The following is a 19,770-nucleotide window of genomic DNA, read 5'->3' on the forward strand; positions in this document are numbered from 1 at the left end:
TTTGATTAAAGTCATCATAAATAGCCAGTCTGTAACTAGATTTCTATAGTTAATAGCAACAAGGGAATAGATAAGTTGAAAGATACATATGAGGTACATTTGTATGAAATGCGTGGTGGCAGAGAGAGAGAGGGACAGACAGACAATAGGTAGCTCCTTAAGACTCCTTAAGACTGCCTGTTTTATACCTGTGTATAAAGTGCAACTGCATGACCCGTTGTCCCCACACACTGTGTCATCACTCACAGATCCATCCGTTGGGTTGATAGTGTCATACGTCTTTCCATCGTCGGCGTCCGTGAACTCTCCATTTATAAAACACTGGTATGGCATTTTTACTGTCATTTCATTGACCTCCTTTGAAACCTATGAAAGAGAGAATTCTGTTAACAGAATCAGTGGGTTTCTGGGTTTATTGATTTGATATTAAATAGCAATAAAGAGCTTACTAACGCAGAGAGAGAAGTTAAGTCAGTGGAAGATACAAGCACAGGTAAGATCTAGGCCCAAGATGCTCTGCTTGGGCCCTGAGGCAAGAAGTTAGTAACTGTGATGTGCAGAACCCCAGGTTGGACTTTATAAATACAGAGCTCAGAGTCTGTAGGATGAAGCCAACACACAAGACCTGTAGCTAATGGACACACCGCCATCTAGTGACAGCACTGATGGAGCACAGCCATTGATTGCATTTAAATCTGAAAATGCCAATAGGTTTCCTATTACATTAGTGCCATTTTAAGTGTTTCCTCCCAATTTTCGCTTTCTCTCTGTTACATACATGTTGCCTAAATTGTACTCTCCACCGTTGTTTAGCAAGTGAATTTAGATTAGTCAATTGCTATGAAGCCCAATTTTTAGCAATAAAATAAAGATCATGAAAACTGTTTCATACAGCAAAAATGTCTCTCAAAAATGAAGGAGAAATTTATTCCCAAATGAACAAAAATTTAAAAATTCATTGCTAGCACACCTGGGCTACAAAAACTACTAAAAGGAGTCCTTCAGGCTGAAATGGAAGAACACTCGCCAGTGGCTTAAATCCACACAAAAGAAACAGAGAGGACTGGTGGAGTTAACCGCTTAAATAAATGTGGAAGTTGGTAGAAATAGACTCCTATTGGCCGGCGCCGCGGCTCACTAGGCTAATCCTCCACCTAGCGGCGCCGGCACACCGGGTTCTAGTCCTGGTCGGGGCACCGGATTCTGTCCCGGTTGCTCCTCTTCCAGGCCAGCTCTCTGCTGTGGCTAGGGAGTGCAGTGGAGGATGGCCCAAGTGCTTGGGCCCTGCACCCCATGGGAGACCAGGAGAAGCACCTGGCTCCTGCCTTCGGATCAGCATGGCGTGCCAGCCGTGGTGTCCATTGGAGGGTGAACCAATGACAAAAGGAAGACCTTTCTCTCTGTCTCTCTCTCACTGTCCACTCTGCCTGTCCAAAAAAAAAAAAAAAAAAAAAATAGACTCCTATTTTGAACTCTTTCATTCCTCTATCCTAATTAAAATACAACTGTTATGGTTGTTTAGCCTAGCGGGTCAGATGCTGGTTAGACTATCTGTATCCCGCACTGAAGTACCTGGGTTTGATGCCTGGATCCAGCTCATGACTCCAGCTTCCTGCCCATGCAGATTTGGTCCCAGGCACTCACGTGGGCAACCTGGATTGAGTTCCCACACCATGGGTTAGCCTGGCCCAGTTCTTGCTGTTGGGGGTATTTGGGGGAGTAAACTAGCTAATGGAAGCTCTGTCTATCTATGTCTCTCTGCTTCTGAAATAAATACACTTTTTTAAAAAGGATTTATTTATTTATTTACTTGAAAGAGTTATACGGTGGCAGGGCAGGGAGAGGCAGAGAGAGAGAGAGAGGTCTTCCATCTGCTGGTTCACTTCCCAGTTGGCCGTAACAGCTGGAGCTGCACCAATCCGAAGCCAGGAGCCAAAGCTTCTTCCATTGTACAGGTACTTCTCATGGGTACAGGGGCCCAAGGACTTGTGCCATCTTCTGCTTTCCCAGGCCATAGCAGAGAGCTGGATCAGAAGAGGAGCAGCTGGGACTCGAACCGGTGCCTATATGGGATGCTGGCGCTTCAGGTGGCAGCTTTACCCACTACACCACAGCACTGGCCCCATAAATACAGTTTTAAAAATGGATAAATGAGGACTGGCCTTGTGACACAGTGGGAAAAGCTGCTTTTTGAAATGCTTGCATCCCACATGGGTACCAGTTCGAGTCCTGGCTGCTCTACTTCCAATCCAGCTCCCTACTAAGCACTTGGGAAAGGAAAATGGTCCAAGAACTCGGGCCCCTGCACCCATGTGGGAGACCAGGAAGAAGCTCCTGGCTCCTGGCTTCTGGCTCCTGGCTCTGATCTGGCCCAGCCCTAGCCATTGTGGCCATTTGGGGAGTGAACTGGTGAATGGAAGACCTCTCTCTGTGTCTTTCCCTCCTTCTCTCTGTAACTCTGCCTTTGAAATAAAGCTTTAAAACTAAATAAATGAATAAATAAAAGATAACTGCCTAAGGCAATAATTACAAAACTGTACTAGTGGGGTTGTAATATATAAAGAAGTAATTTATAGATAATAGTGACATAAATTGGGGGGTATAGAACAGAGCCATATTGCAGCAAAGGTTTTCTATGCTAGCTGTACTAAGTTGGTATTAATCTGAACTGGAGTGTTTTAAGCAAAACTATTCATTGTAATCCCTAAGCTGATCACTAAGAAAATAACTAAAAATATAGTAAAAGAAATAATAAGGGATTAAGATGGCATCCCAGACAATAACTAGCACAAAGAAGGCAGTAAAGGAGGAGACGTGACATATAGAAAGTACAAATGGCAAAAGAAAATAGATAAATTGTGTTTCAAAGGACATTATCAAGAGAGTGAATTGCAAGTCCACAGAATAAGAGAGGACATTTGCAAATTACATACCTGATAAGGGCCTGGTATCCAAAATTACAAGGGACTCTTACAAGTCAACCGTAAAGTGGCAAACAGAAGACCAATTTAAAAATGGGCGAAGGATTTGAACAGACACTTCTCCAAAGAAGACATGCAAACAGCTGATAAGCCATGAAAAGCTGCTCAATGTCATTATTCATTAGGGAAATGCAAACCAGGACCGCAGCAAGACACTATTTCACACACACTAGGACAGCTAACAGAAAAGACAAATCACAGCAAGTGCTGGCAAAGATGTGGAGAAGTGAGACCTTCATACATTACTGGGAGGATTATAAAATGGTGTGACTGCCCTGGAAAGCAGTTTGGCTTTTACTTAAAAGTGAAACATAGTCCCCATATAACTCATCAGTTCTGCTCCTAGCCATGTACCCAGAAGGAATGAAAACATATGTTCACACAAAAACGTGCACATGAATTTTCATAGCAGTATTACTAGTCCAAAGGTAGAAAGAACCTAATTGTGTGTCAACTCATAAATCAACAGATGCCTGGACGAAGAAACTGTGGAATATTATTTGGCCAGAAAAAGGAATGGAGAGGTGACAGCCACTACAACCCAGATGAATCTGGAACCTATTATGCTAAGTGAAAGAAGCTCAACACAAAATGTCATGTGTTCTGATTCCACTTATAGGAAATAGCTAGAATAGAGAGACCCATAGAGGCAGAAAGGAGATTGGTGGTTTCCAGGGGCTGGAGTAGGAGGTGGGGGTGAGGGAGTAGAGAATGACTGCCAGTGGGTACAGGATTCTGTCTGGGGGATGAAAATTGTCTCAAATTAGAGTGGTGATGGTTGCACAGCTCGGTGGCCATACTAAAAATCACTGTGGGTGAGTGCTGTGGCACAGCAGGTTAGGTTGCCACTTGCAATGCCAGCATTCAGTATTGGAGTCCAGTTCAAGTCCCGGCTGCTCCACTTCCAATTCAGCTTCCCACTAATGTGCCTGGGAAGGCAGTGGATGATGGCCCAAGTTCTGGAGAGACCTGGATGTAGTTCCTGGATCCTGGCTTTGGCCTGGCCCAGACCCAGCTGGGTGGCCATCTGGGGAATGAACTAGCAGACACAGGATATCTCTTTTTCTCTCTCCCTTTCCCTCTGCCACTCAAAAACCAAACAAATTAAGAAATCTTTTTAAAACCCCATTGAAATGCACATTTTTAATTTGTGTATCTGGCTTAGGTCTCAGTGAAGCTGAAAGTGTAAAAGCCCAGCATTTGCAGGCGTGTCTGGATGCGAATGCTGTGAACGGACACATGGAGGGAAGGCTCACATAGTCCACCACCAGCTCTGCCTCCTGGTCCTCTCCTCTCAGCTTCCTCACGACCTTTTGGATGAAGTCTTCAAACCTGGTGGCCAAGTAGACGTCTTCATTCTGTAACTGAAGCCCGCCACACTTCTGTCTGATCTCTTCCACCAGCCTGAAGGCAAGAACCAACTCACGTTACTTACAGTTTTCATAGCATTTAGGGGGCTGCACGGTTAGCATTCATCAGGTTGTTGCAAAGTAAGACTTGTGTCACTGCCCACATATAGCCTATGAGTTCTCGGTGATAGTAAGTGGAGAGGTTGATAAGACTGGGGGCAAGAATATTTTAAAAATCTGTCTTGAAGGATGGTTGTTTTTAACGTCATCCATGACTAACAAGGAAAGAAATCAACAGGAAAACATGTTAATTAGTCACCAGCAAGATAGTAAGGAGCACATAAGTCAGCAACGTTCCTTTCCAGTACAAGAGCTCTTCAACAAGTTCATAGAATAAAACCAAGTTCATGGCAATGGAGTAAAAGAGAAGTTTATTTTGGTGCAAAACACTTTGAAATGCATGCCTAGTTTTTTTTCATAATATGCATTTTCCATGAACTTTTTGAAGACCCCTTTACACTCGAGGAATAGTAACTAAAGGCGGTTCCCTAGCTGTAAAGATCATGAGAAATGAACGTCATACTGCAGACTGTTTCCTGTGGACTGTGCACAAGAAAAGCAGACGCTGCCTATATTATGTGCTTCACATAGCTCTAGCTAGAATCAGGCAGTGGGTCAATATAATGTTTTAAGTCCTTTCCAATCCTTGATTTTCCCTGTTTTTTTTTTTTTTTTTTTTTTTTTTTTTTTTTTTTTGACAGGCAGAGTGGACAGTGAGAGAGAGAAGGACAGAGAGAAAGGTCTTCCTTTGCCATTGGTTCACCCTCCAATGGCCGCCGCGGCCAGCGCACCGCGGCCGGCGCATCGCGCTGATCCGAAGCCAGGAGCCAGGTACTTATCCTGGTCTCCCATGGGGTGCAGGGCCCAAGCACTTGGGCCATCCTCCACTGCACTCCCTGGCCACAGCAGAGAGCTGGCCTGGAAGAGGGGCAACCAGGACAGAATCCAGCGCCCCGACCGGGACTAGAACCCGGTGTGCCGGCGCCGCAAGGCGGAGGATTAGCCTAGTGAGCCGCGGCGCCAGCCTTCCTGTTATTTTTTCAAGTTACAGCTGCTGACATTTCTTGAATGGCAGTGGCATCCCAGGTGCAGTATAGAACGCTCATTCCAATTGTTGTTCAGTCATTTATTCTTCAAAAGAGATGAGGTCTCTTAGTTCTAGAGATAATATCAGAGAATATTATGGAGATGATGCTACTAGATGATAATGCTAAGTCGGACACACAGGAATGAACAATTCCTGCAGGAGTGTCTTGCTAGCAAATAACTGTATTAATAACACAGCTGAAAGCTTTAGTTAAGCTCATTTGAAGTTTCTGGGAACTCATGAATCATAGCTGAAAAATCTGTAATTTGAGGAAGCAAAACTCTCAGCTTTGGATAATACTACACGCTCTTGGAACGACAGTTTTCAATGACTGAAATAAATGCCCCACAAATAAATAAAGGGACGCTGTCTCGTTCGTAACTGTATCCTCAGTGCCAAACTGTTCCCAATAGGTAGTAATTGTTCAATAAATCAGGTCAAATCAATGAGTGAATACATGATACACAGAGATAAATAAAATAAATATCAGTAATATTGCTCTGCTGATAGGAAGGATTACATTAAGAGGAGGAACATTCTCTTTGTTTTGTTTTATTTATGATTTACTTATTTATTTGAAAGGTAGAGTTAAAGAGAGAGACAGAGATATCTTCTATCCACTGGTTCATTCCCCAAATGGCCACAATAGCCAGAGCTGGGCCAGGCTGAAGCCAGGAGCCAGGACCTTCTTCTGGGGTCTCCCATGTGGGTGGCAGGGATTCAAGTCCTCGGGCCATCATCTGCTGCCATCCCAGGTGCATTAGTAGGGAGCTGGATCAGAAGTGGCGCAGCTGGGACTGGAACCAGTGCTAATGTGGGATGCCAGTGTCACAGGTGGCAGCTTAACATGTTGCGCCACATGCCAGTCCCAGGAGGAACATTCTTTACCTCATTTAATTAGTGAATGACCTTAGTGTGACCTGGGGTCAAAAACTCCTTGGCTTCTATTCTTGGCAGTATCATCAAAGGACTGCACAGCCCCTGGGTAGTTCCCAGTTGTCCCGTCACCCCCAGTAAAGATAAAGGATCTCTGCAGGTTCACTCTCCTTGCCACAGGGGAGACTCCCGGACCCAGCCTTGCAGCTTGCTGTAATTCACTGTAGACACATTCTAACTATAGGGTGATTACCTACGTCTGCAAGTAGCCTGCCAACCTTCATTCTAGATCCATCTCACTGGGTGATTTTGGACACTGGGAGAAAAAAAATTTGAGGACTGGGGCTGGCGTTGTGGCATAGTAGGATAATCCTCTGCCTGCGGCGCTGGCATTCCATATGGGTGCCTGTTTGAGTCCTCGCTGCTCCACTTCTGATCCAGCTACCTGCTGACAGCCTGGGAAAGCAGTGGAGGATGGCCCAAGTGCTTGGGCCCCTGCACCCATTTGGGAGACCAGGAAGAAGCTCCTGGCTCCTGGCTTCAGATGGGTGCAGCTCTGGCTGTTGTGGCCATTTGAGGAGTGAACCAGCCAATAGAAGACTTTCTCTCTCTCTCTCTCTCTCTCTCTCTCTCTCTCTGTAACTCTGCCTCTTAAGTAAATAAATACATCTTAATAAAAAAAAAAAGATTTGAGAGGAAGTGTGATAATCGATGTCAGAATCTTTCTGAATCAGACTACCCAGAGCTTCTCCATATTGGAGGAGAGTCAGCTAAGAAATGTGAGGACGAGTTTTAAAAAGAAACGAACAATTAGAAGGATTAGTATCCCAGATATCTGGATTTCACCATGGAAACAAAAGGAGAGGAAGTAAAGCAGCGAGCAGGAGACAAGGAGACAGGTGTGATGGAGAACAAAGGTCCTGGGTTTGACAGTCCAAACCCAAATCCCTAGTGCAGGCCTGAGAGTCACTGTAGTGGCGGTTCTACCTGACAACATCCATGGAGCGAGCCCCGGATTTAAAGAAGTCCGTTGAGTCTTCAATAACAGGGACGTTGCTCAGAATTCCGGCCCAGATGAGCTACGCAAAAAGCGAAACTGGGATGAGGGCAGTGTCTCACAGAACAGCGTGGAGGAGGCTGGCTCGCTCTCTGCCCCGCCTGTCTCCTCTCCATCCTGTACACACGGTCCTGTCATCCAGTCCTCAGCATCGCGTCAAAGCAGATGCGGCTCACGAACGTGAGTGGACTTGACCTTCACCACCCCAGTGTTGGCCTAGGCAAAACCTCCTGCATGCAATTCTCTGTGCTCTTTCCGCTGTCCAGAATGGAAATGACCTTGATGATAGCAGACTCCTGCTTCCCATGTGACTCCACTCCTGTCCGCACCCCCCATGCCAACCTAGAACTGCCTTGGTTGCTTATATTAGAAATAAATTTAGATACACTCTTGTTTGAGCATATATATATATATATTGAGGTTGATTTCCTATCACAATTAATACAATAAGGAGGAAATACAGTTGCAACCTCACTACGCTGAGGGCTGAGAGTACCGGCTATGAATATGCTCCCGTGGTTAGAGATCGGGGTGATATTAAAGACATCACATGTTCACCTTGATGGTCTCAGCCACCTTCACCTCTTCAGCTGTGAGTTCTACCACGGACGTCTCACCCGCTGAAAAGTACTGAGAGGCAGGAATCATTTTCCCATCTTCAAACTGCAGATTTCTTACCATCAGCTACAAAATAGCATCAAAACAAGGGTTAATTAGGACAGGTTGAAAGTGGTGAGGAGAGAAAGTGGTGGGAGAAGGAAGCATATTTGTGGGGATTTAAGGACAAGCTTGCTTGGAAATTACAAAAATATCATTTAAAAACATGCACTATTATGCGAAAGGACTAAAGTGGCATTTTAATCACGACAGCAGAAAGGAGACAGTCAAGCGTAGGGGCACATGTCAAATGGGGAGCAAGCCTTGGAAAGACTGACCTTTGGGTGCAGGTATTTGGATTAAAACCCACTATGACAGCAGATACTACTTAGCATTCTGCTGTCACCATTACCTGAGCACTTACAGTGAAGTGCGTGTGCGTGGGTTGGGCTACCTTCTCTAGCGTCATACATCCTCACGGAGGCAGATGCCAGATGCCATCATTACTCCCATTTTGCCGATGCAGAAACAGAGACTCAATGTGGTTGAGTAATTTGCTCAGTAACAAAGCTGAGATTAGTACCCGGCATTCGCTGGACTCCAGAGCCTACAGTCTTAGCAACTGGTTTATCCTGCTGCAAATCCCCTTCTGCACTCCTTGTGGGGAAGCTGTCCAAGAGCACTCTGAGACCAGAGCCAGCACTACTGAGTCCAGGCAGTGTGGGTGCCACCTGCCTGGTGAGGCCATGGCAGGGTGCACCTGAAGAGGGCCACATCCACTCGCTTGAGCCCCCCCTCCCCACACCCCTCAGGCTCTGGCAGTGGGAAGGGAGACAGGTGGGTTCCCTCTCTGTTTTACGGGCAGGTAAAGTAGGACTCAGAGGGAGAGCCATCCTGCCCATGACCCGTGAGTGCTAAGAAGGGATGCACATCCTGGTCCCCTGAGTAGATTCCTAGCTCTTCCTGCCCTGTGCACACCAGTACGTGTGGCTCTGTGGGGCTTATCCTGAGGGGTCTTGTCCACGTAGGGCACCTGGAGGCAGCTCAGTCCCTGAAAAGAATGGAGGCACAGATCTCCTGCGCTTCCCCACATCCCAGCCAAAGCCACATAAGCAAGTGCAAGCAATCGCCTGAAGAGCTTGGGTTATGGAGGAACCCAAACAGTTGTTTCAGAGGTGATCAAAAGCAACACTCACTGCTTTGCCATCGTTACCATAAAGAACAAGTCCGTTTTTGGTAACAAGACCAGGCTTCTTGGCACCTTTAATTTCCAGTGGTTCTCCAGGAGGCACAGAGCTATTCAGTAATGACGAGCCATAGAAGGTGACCATCTAACAAAGACATCAAACCCAGACAGTCAGATTGGGAAGCCAAGCTGTCCACAGGGGTGTGCATTACTCCCTGTAGAAACAGCTAGGGGCCTGGCGCTGTGGCATGGCAGGTAAAGCCACCACCTGCAGTGCCAGCATCCCATATGAGCACCAGTTCAAGTCCCGGCTGCTCTACATCCAATCCAGCTCTCTGCTATGTCCTGGGAAAGCAGTGGAAGATGGCCCAAGTCCTTGGGCCCCTGCACCTGTGTAGGAGACCTGGAAGAAGCTCCTGGCTCCTGGCTTCAGATCAGACCAGCTCCAACCGCGGGCGGTTAGGGAGTAAGCCAGCGGATGGAAGACATCTCTCTCTCTCTCTCTCTCTCTCTCTCTCTTTCCCTCTCCCTCTGCCTCTGCTTCTTTGTAACTCTTTCAAGTAAAATAAACAAATCTTTAAAAAAAAAAGAAACAGATGACGTTCAAATTATGATCTGTGATAAGACTGATATACACCAGTGTGAGACCTTATCAAGCATGGGCACAAAGCAAGAGATGGTGTGTGAATAGGTGATTGAAAAGTTTCAAAATGACCACAGCTAGGCAACATGAGTATAAATTCACATGTGTCCTTGGCAAGACAAAGGTGAATGAGATCAAAGGCTCTGGGCGTTGACAGCCTGAAGGCAGGATGGGGGTGTGTGGAGGTGTTGAGGGTAGGTGTCCGTGAGGGGAGACTCACAGCGGCAAACAGACAATTACAATACAGTGTGATGAGAAGTGAGGGGCCAGATCCAGACTGGCATGCAGAGAAACTGACACTGATTGGTGTCTTGTTCCCATTCAGTGACTGTTAGTTATCACTTACTGAGCACTAAGATAGTTAATACTTCTTGAGTTCATCATCTAAGTATGTACTTAGTACTTATGTGAATTAGCATGTATTGACTCCCTTAATCTTTACAATAACCCATGACCCATACAGGAGGCAGTAGTATTAGTCCTGAGAAAGCTAAGGGTCCCAGTAGTTAAGTAATTTGCCCAAGGGAGGCTACATAGCTAATGATGGCAGAGCCAGATTTTTGTGTCTATCTGTCTGTCTGTCTGTCTATCTATCTATCTATCTATGAGGCAGAAAGAGAACTAGCTCCTGTCCACTTGTTCACCCTCTCAAATGCTTGCAACAGCTGGACCTGGGCTGGGCTGAAGATGGGAGCCGGGAACCCACCGCAGGTCTCCCATGTACATGGCAGGAACTTAATCACTTGAGCCATCGCCGTTGCCTCCTAGCATCTGCATTAGCAAGAAGCTGGAGCCAGGAGCTGAAGCCAGGTACTGAACCGAGGTACTCCAAGATGGGACACAGGCATCCTACCCAGTGTCTTAACCACTAGGCCAGACACTGACCTCAGAGCCAGAATTCTAATAGACACGCTCTGCCTTCAGATGCCCGCTGCTACCTACACCAAACATCCTTGCTCATTCAGTGATCCCACAGCACCTGGTATGCACCAGGAATCCTGCTGAGGTGCTGAGATGATCAATACAATAACAGGAAGCCTGGCCCCTAAGGAGTGCATAGTTTGTGGTGTGCGTGGGGAGGGGTCACTGACACCCCTACAGAGGTTGGCAGAGTGCCATTGGAACACGGAGGAGGGAGGGACACCAAACCCTGCCGGGCTGGATCTGTGAGATCAGAAAACTCCCAGAAGAGGTGAACCCTGAGAGCCAGGATCCAAGGCCCCTGGTGCTGCCCGCCTCCCCTGTCTCCTCTCTCCTGTGCCCTTCCCCACAGCTGAGGGTCTGGCTTCATTAACTCTTTTTTCTGGAGTCCCTGCCTGGGTACCGGAGTCCTCTCCTCAGGGCTTCTCCTGTTTGTTTGCTCTGCACTTGGTTAATACTTTTCAAAGTGTGAGCAAAGCAGTGCGCTTCTCCAGGTAGCCTTGCCTGGCTCACTCGAGTCTGGGCCTCGATGGCAGCACTTAGGGCATTCTGCATATCAACTCGCTTCTCTGCTTTCCCCATCAAACTGCAGGCTCCTAAGACTGTTTCACAGTAAAGCTCAATTCTGGCAGAATCAAGGCAAGGGAATCATAAACCCCTCTCTTAAGTGAGAGATGAACCGGGAGAAGCCAAGACATCTTTGTAGAGCCTTTAAAAAATAAAGAAAGGTTTGGCCAACTCTGCTACTTTCCGGGTGCATTAGCAGGGAGCTGGCTTGGAAGTGGAGCAGCCGGGACTCAAACAGGTGCCCTTATGGGATGCTAGTGCTGCAGGCCAGAGCTTAGCCACTATGCCATAGCACCAGCCCCTCAGGTGGTATGAGGGGGGAAAGTGGTCCCTAGGACATACCTGCCCATTGATCTCTGTCCAGGCCCCAGGGACTTTATCATGACCTCGGATCCAGTTATGTAAGACTTCCGCAGACTGATCCCAAGAAATCTAGGAAAGCACAAAGCACAGGCTGAGCTCCTGATGCCGAGTTTCAGAGCAATAGAAATTCCTCTCTTTCAGGGGCAGAGGCGGGGAGGGTTGGCCTGGAGGTCTGCCTTTTGGCCAGGAACGAGTGCACTGGGAACTACTCAAAGCTCTGAGATGTGTCATTGAGTTGACTTAGGTACCTCGGCGTTTTCCTTTTTCTGGATACCTTCATACGTGGCCCCTTCTTCCGGCTGGGGAATTCGAGGAGCTTTTCCATCTGCTATGAGTTGGACAGCTTCTACCTGAAGCCAAAAAAAAAAAAAAAAAGTCCCCTGCATCACAGCCCAGTAATTAACAATGGTACAGTCTGTCTGAAGCTGCGCATAACAGTATTAATGCATGTGAGGCTATCGAAGAACTACCATTGCTTCAGGTCTGTTTAAATGGCAGGCGCAGAATGTGTGCTAAAATACCTCTTGCTGACAGACATCCCACGAGTTCTGTAATGTGGATATTATTGTTACCATTTTGTAGATGAGAGACTTGTGACTGAGGAAAGTTAAGCAAGTAGCAAGGTCACAGAAACAGTGGTAGAGGATTTGTGTCCATTCCCATTGTGTCTATTCCCTATCAGTATCAAGCCGGCACTTTTAAAAATGATTCCTTTGTTTAAATAAACTTTATCCTCCCCTTGTTGAGTCAATGGACACTTCGGAAATACAGTTATAAAATAGTTGGATTATTTTCCTCATTATAATGAAAAGTATGCATGATGGTACTTAACTAATTCAACTTGCTTTCTAGCATCCTATAGCTGGAAGAAAAACTTAAAATCTGCTGGCGCCGCGGCTCACTAGGCTAATCCTTCGCCTTGCAGCGCCGGCACACCGGGTTCTAGTCCCGGTCGGGGCGCCGGATTCTGTCCCGGTTGCCCCTCTTCCAGGCCAGCTCTCTGCTGTGGCCAGGGAGTGCAGTGGAGGATGGCCCAAGTCCTTGGGCCCTGCACCCCATGGTAGACCAGGAGAAGTACCTGGCTCCTGCCATCGGATCAGCGTGGTGTGCTGGCCGCAGCATGCTGGCCGCGGCGGCCATTGGAGGGTGAACCAATGGCAAAGGAAGACCTTTCTCTCTGTCTCTCTCTCACTGTCCACTCTGCCTGTCAAAAAATAAAAAAGAAAAAAAAAAGAAAAACTTAAAATCTGTCCATGCGGCCGGCGCCACGGCTCACTAGGCTAATCCTCCACCTAGCGGCCCCGGCACACCGGGTTCTAGTCCCGGTTGGGGCGCTGGATTCTGTCCCGGTTGCCCCTCTTCCAGGCCAGCTCTCTGCTGTGGCCAGGGAGTGCAGTGGAGGATGGCCCAAGTGCTTGGGCCCTGCACCCCATGGAAGACCAGGAAAAGCACCTGGCTCCTGGCTCCTGCCATCGGATCAGCGCGGGGCACCGGCCGCAGCGCGCCGGCCGCGGCGGCCATTGGAGGGTGAACCAACGGCAAAGGAAGACCTTTCTCTCTGTCTCTCTCTCACTGTCCACTCTGCCTGTCAAAAATAATTTAAAAAATAAAAAAATTAAAAAAATTTAAAAAAATCTGTCCATGAGCCCAATCACGTCTGGGATGTGTCCCGCATTCTCTTCCCTGCTATTTATGTTTGTCTTGTCTTTCATGGGAGGCCTACAGAAGCTCAAGCTCTCAGATATCTCTCTGAGGACTCACAGCTGCTGACCAACCCACCCAAGAACACAGGGAGGAAGCCACCTGGGAACAAAGCCAGATCTACAGTTCATTCTACAACCTCGCTCTAAGATACCGTCAAGCACAGAATCTGGGCTTGTGCAAGTGCCACTGAACACACAGTGCTGAACTGATCATCTCTGAGCACCTACTGTGTGCAAGAAGCTTTATACAAATAAAGTCATTTAGTTTTCACAACTGCAAGTCCATCAATATTATTTACATTTTATAGAGGAGGGAACCAAGGCTAAAGAGGCTAAGTGACTTGTCTACTGTCATCCAACAAATAAGTGATAGAATATGAACTTGAACCTAAGTCTCTCTGACCCCAAAGCCCCACACTGTTAGTCATGAAAGGATACAAAGGAAGCATTGCTCTCCTCCATCCAATATGAATTGGCTACTCCTTTATATAATCTTGCTGCTTTTACCACACCAAACTTGGGAAAGAACATAAGTGACATCAAAATTATCTGCTGAATTAGACAATATTTTTACAGGTTGATATTTTGTTACATGCTTTGGGTTTGTCACCCAAAGTACATCTGAATAAATAAAGCGACAGCAACTTTGATGCTGCTACATGGATAAATTTAAAATACTTTTATACGAAGTCCAAATTACATAGCAAAATTTCTTAAGAATCTGTGCTCTTCTTTACAATTAGTTATTATAAACAAGATTGACGATTCAAATGTTGACAAAAGCAATGGAGCGATTTAACTGATACTTCATCCATTCGACCACTGCTTTCAGAAGAGCAAGTCAGCTTCACATACTAAGAAATTTTCAAGTTTGGATTTCCACTCTAAATATACTGTATTTTTAGTGAAAACTCTTATGGGCAAATTCTCCATGAAAGATAAATATTCCCAAAATCTTAAAGGCTCATTAGATTCTTCTTGATAGCATAAACATACTGACCATGGCCTTGATTCCCTCAGGAAAAAGAAATCGATTATAAAGTGTGTCCACTGTGTCGTTGGGCTGAACTTCACACGACCTCTGAAGGAGGATGGGTCCTGTGTCTAAGCCGTCATCAGCCCAGAAAACAGAGAGCCCAGCCTTCTTATCTCCCATAATGAGAGTCCTGCGAAAAGAAGCGACTCAATTTCAAATGCGGGTGGTGTTTACCATGGAAAAGTAGGTGGTGAATGAAGCGACTTTGAGAAATGAACAACTGAGCTGGCCCGGGTCAGAGCTCATACAGAGCAGTCACCCAGTGGCACTGCTGTTGATACATCCTCAGACCTGTGGTCTTTCTTGTAGTACGAAACTTGTCAGACTCAAGATACAGTCGCTTTTGTCAAGCCGTAACTAGCAAAATAAAGTCCGGAGGACGCGAAGGCAGGGTGTCACGCATGCATGCCTGATGACAGGAACTCGTCACAGAAGACTGGCAGGACCACAGCCTGCACAAAGGCCTTGGCAAGCTTCATGAAAACACTCCACAGGGACGTGTCTACCCGCAGCGTGAACCAGCGCCACCCCTGTCATTGATCCTTACCAAGGACTGTTCTTGCAAAATAATCCTCCTTGTTTTGCCTTTGAATACTTCGCCTCCTTGACTGTGCTCATAGTTTACTATGGCATGTATGTTCTCATTGCAATACTCTGCTATTCCCAAATAAATATCTTTGCTCTTTGGAGGACCTTTTTTCTCATTGTTATTTAAGTTGACAGTAGAGAATCTTAAAGGGATGGGAGTCCATCTTTACTACCACTCATTAACTCCTAGGTGTCAGCTTTCTATTTCAGAATCAAGTGCAATAATTTGCCACCCTACATCATACTTGACCTTGAATTAGGCAGAATAAAAATCAAAAGTAAAACAGATGCTGCTCAGTGCAATGTGGAAAGCAAACTGTTTATTTAGGTTATATAATGAGGTCTAAGCTTCATATAGACTTAGAATTAGCTCAAGGTTGTCTATAGAAATTGTAGTAAAAGATGGTTGACTAATTCAAGCATTTGTGTTTTGTGGTCTGTACAGCTTAGCAGAGGAGAAAAGCTTAGCCAGGTTCTACAGGAGGTTAGAACACAAACATTAAGCTGAATATATGGACACATGCATATAAACACATATGAGAGGAGGCAAACACAGAGAGAGTACAAAGTCATCAATGACCACAATCTAAATCACTTTTACTTTTCTGAGTTACTAATCAAGCAAGATCTAGATCAATTAATGATTCTTTTGAAAAATCTAGAGGAATTAATTGGTATTATATTCTCTAGAGCCTTGAAAATATTCATACATCTTGACCCAATGATTCTGCATATAGAAATAACGTGAAATAAGAAAAATTGCAAGTTTAAGAGCCAGGATAGCCAGCACAGTATAATTTACAAGTGCAAAATAGAAATTAATTAATGTAATCAAAATGTTACATCCAGTGAAAAGTTTTTCATCACATTTCAACCAAGTGTAGACTTTCTACCTATTCAGTAGCTTCACACTAAGGAAGATGTGCAGGTAAAGGAAGGAAGGTGGAAAAGGTGGAAAATGGCCGTCTCAACCCACAGCATAGAGAAGCTGGTGGCTGGTACCTGGGATGTACCAGGCACTGCTCTTGAAACAGCAATAAGAATGGTAGACAAAGTCTCTTTCCTCCAGAAGCCTACAGTTGAATAGGGGAAGACAGACAAAGCAGAAGAGAATTTCAGGCAATTCAGCATTTCCTGAAATGTCCCTGAGATGCTCTATGCAAAAAGCACTCTGTGGTTAAGTAAATTTGGGGATGCTATATGCTCATATTACCTCTTAGAGCTTGTGAAGTTCACGGTAAAGCACCTGATGGAAGTTCAAAGAAGTCCCGTGTTACAGAAATCCAGCACACTCCAAGCTTATCTGACCAGAACACCCTGGCTTACTGAACCGGATCAGAAGCAATGGAACTGTGCTCCACAGACGATCCTTGGAAAATGCTGTCCTGATTCATGCAGTGTGTGCAAATCTCAGGGGAGTGTGTGCACTCCTAACAATCAATCAGAACTCACAACTACCCAGTCACACCTGCTCTCCCGATACTTCAGGTGGAAACAAAACCAACCAACCCAGAAAGACCTGGGCAATAGAAAAGACTCTCCCCCTCTGTTATTAAAATAGCTCACCAGTTGATAGCAGAGGCTCCTCTGTGCCTGGGCAGGATGGACGGGTGATAAATGATGGAGCCATGCTTTGGACCATCAATTACATCCATGGGGATGAACTGTGTGCAGAAGGGAAGCACGTTTAGCTCAGCTCCCACGGATCTGTAGGCTTCTGCCACCTCCTTGATGGTCTTGCCCTTGACTCTCCATCTAGGGAACTTGAACACAGGGGTCCCATCTTTCTCTGCAGCCAAAGCTAAGCACCAAAAAGAAGATTATTTTCATTTTTAAAGAGTTAGCTATAATGTTATATTGTGCATTATAATTTTATATTTTATGAAACATTTATAAATACAACATGGTAAGGAACAGTTTTGATTGAGGCCAGAATTTGATGTGTTGTGATTGCGTCGTGCTCTGGCCATCTTTCTAATGTGATGCTTACCTGTATATTTAAGGCGTAATGTATTTGAACTGAAAGGTTTGTGGCTAGAATTCAGCTTGAGATTGTAACAGCAGCTTTTCCTTTTCTTTTTGTAGATCCTTTAATACTTTCATATCATTTCTGATGACTTTATTGCTGACACAACCCTTTAAAGAACATTCTTTTAGATCTGGAGCCAAGTGCCAGGACTTTGTCCCCAAATTAAAAATATTCCACCTCTGGTACAACTGGAAAACCTTGAGTCTCCCCCTTCCCTGCACAGGGCAAACTGTGGACCAGAACAAATTCTCCCTACCCTACAGGCAGGTCCCTAAAGGCAAAGGCTGAGCTGAAATCTTTTAAATTCACAAAACAAGTAAGTTAGTGGAGGTCAGAGATCAAAAATGGGGCATCCACCTCCAGCTCCCCTGGAAGGAATCGTCAGACTGGAGCAGATCCAGTTCTGCTGCCTGGGCACGGTGTTTTTGCTCCTCCCCAAACAAAAGGCTCCATTATTTTTTTTAATTTTTTAATTTTTATTTATTTATTTTATTTTTTGACAGGCAGAGTGGACAGTGAGAGAGAGACAGAGAGAAAGGTCTTCCTTTGCCGTTGGTTCACCTCCCAATGGCCACTGTGGCCGGCGCACCGCGCTGATCCGATGGCAGGAGCCAGGTACTTCTCCTGGTCTACCATGGGGTGCAGGGCCCAAGGACTTGGGCCATCCTCCACTGCACTCCCTGGCCACAGCAGAGAGCTGGCCTGGAAGAGGGGCAACCGGGACAGAATCCGGCGCCCCGACCGGGACTAGAACCCGGTGTGCCGGCACTGTAAGGCGGAAGATTAGCCTAGTGAGCCGCAGCGCCGGCTCAAAGGCTCCATTCTAAGCCCACGTGAAAATGGAAGGGGCTTCCAAAGGAGAAACAGCACAGGCCCATGTTTTCTGTAATAAAATATCATTTGTACTGTGCACCTTATATCTTAAGTATATCTATTGTTTAACAGTATATATTTTGTGTATAAATCATGTATTAAAATAGCATAGTTTTAAAATTATTGATTTATTTGAGAGAGGGAAGAGAAGAAGAGATGGAAAGTTGGAGCTCCTAGCCTCCTATCCCCAAATGCCTGCGATGACCACGGCTGAGCGGAGGCCACAGCCAGGTGTCGGGAATTCAATACTGGTCTCCTACCTGGAAGGCAGAAACCCAATTAACTGAACCATCACCTCTGCCTATCACCATCTGCATTAGCAGGAAACTGGAGCCAGGAGCTGGAGCCTGGAATCAAACCCTGGGGCTCCAGTATGGGATACAGGCATCCTAACTGCTAGACTAAACGCATGCTCCCTGTATTATAGGTTAATATGCAGTATTATATATTAATAATAGCATCTAAACTTAATATATAACAGTATATGAGGGTATCTCAAAAAGCTCATAAACAATGGAATTAAAAGTTTATTTTCATGCAAAAAAGTGAGATCCATGTAATTTTTGCATAATACACATTTTCCATGAACTTTTTGGAGATTCCTTGCACATATGAATTTTAGGCAATCTCCAGATGCCTTGACTAAGGATATTTACTGGCATTTTTCTCCACATCCAAACATCAAAATTCATTGACTCAGGAGGAAATGATGCCGCTGGCACAAAATCTGAATGCTGAAGGCTAAGCAAGTCCTGAAGGACTCTGGCTGTCAAGGTTAGGTCCTTCTGGAAGAAGCGGAGGGATGAGCTCAATGATGGTCACATATGTGAATGTTCACACGAAGCCCCCAAAACTGAACCCATGTGTTAGATGGCAAGATAAACGGTGGTCAATAAATGGCACAGTGGGAGAAAGCCATGGGAGGTTTTAGGAGAGAGGTGGAGTCGGGGAGACATCAAAGCCTTCCTTGTAAAACTCCTACTCCACTGAGACACTGGGTATTTGAAGATCTGGGCACTGGTCTCCTGTTTTGATCTGCGGCTGTCCCAGTGCTATTGTTGGTTGCCCTAGTTGGTGACTCTGACCACAAGAATAATCAGTTCCTGTCACTCCTGCCTGGTTATTATGAACCAGGCATAGTGCTAAGCACTTGGTATACATTATCTCATTTAATCCTCGCAGCAGCAGCCATGTGATATAGGTACCACAGACTTGAAATTTACCAAGATTAACTGCATTGCTCAAGGTCACACAGCTAGTAAGTGGCAGAGTTAGAATTAATTCTGTGACTCCGAATGTACAATGTTAACCATGCACTGGGCCACCTCCTATCTTATTCTATTAATCAGGGCTTTTTCCTTTGCTGGAGTTATATCATGAGTCTAAATGGCCATGACCAACAGAAAGGGGGTTCTGATCCTGGGCCCAGGCGGTAGAGAAGTTTGTTTCCCAGGATTCTTTCTGAAATGAAGGGTAAAAGTCATATACTTGCAACTCTTCTCAAGTCCATGAACAAGGCAGAGACTCCTAGTTGACCCTCTGTATCTTTTAGCATGGATGGTTTAGCTCCCTGGGTTAGCTGAACACAAAACCACCCCAAGTAAAATCTGTATCTCTCAATCTCTCTGGAAAATAGATTTGGCCTGTGTCTACGTTCTGACAAGGGGATGGGAGCAGAGGCAATGCTCATAGATGAAACTTCTGGACCGTGTCCCCTGAGAAAGCAAAGCACTTGCACGCCCCTTCCTATCTGTCCCTTCCTGCTTGCTGGAATGCAGCTTTGATAGCAGAGACTGGGGCAGTTCCCTTGGACTATGACATGCAAGCCCAGTATCTGTAACACCAAAGCAGCAA

General features: G+C 45.7%; 1 protein-coding gene across 1 annotated transcript in view; it reads right to left on the reverse strand.

The window, feature by feature from the left end:
* Nucleotides 1–19,770, reverse strand: part of ALDH1L2 (aldehyde dehydrogenase 1 family member L2) — a 61,786-nt gene that overhangs the window by 27,004 nt on the left and 15,012 nt on the right. The window contains exons 3-11 of the mRNA XM_002711446.5: nt 16,581–16,815; nt 14,391–14,556; nt 11,936–12,037; nt 11,667–11,756; nt 9,204–9,338; nt 7,969–8,094; nt 7,341–7,432; nt 4,238–4,385; nt 247–366 (exon numbers count right to left, since the gene is read on the reverse strand). Of these exons, the coding sequence (XP_002711492.2) occupies nt 247–366; nt 4,238–4,385; nt 7,341–7,432; nt 7,969–8,094; nt 9,204–9,338; nt 11,667–11,756; nt 11,936–12,037; nt 14,391–14,556; nt 16,581–16,815 (1,214 nt within the window). The remainder of the gene's footprint in view (nt 1–246; nt 367–4,237; nt 4,386–7,340; nt 7,433–7,968; nt 8,095–9,203; nt 9,339–11,666; nt 11,757–11,935; nt 12,038–14,390; nt 14,557–16,580; nt 16,816–19,770) is intronic.

Source organism: Oryctolagus cuniculus, chromosome 11 (assembly GCF_964237555.1).
Source record: "Oryctolagus cuniculus chromosome 11, mOryCun1.1, whole genome shotgun sequence".
Classification (NCBI taxonomy): domain Eukaryota; kingdom Metazoa; phylum Chordata; class Mammalia; order Lagomorpha; family Leporidae; genus Oryctolagus; species Oryctolagus cuniculus.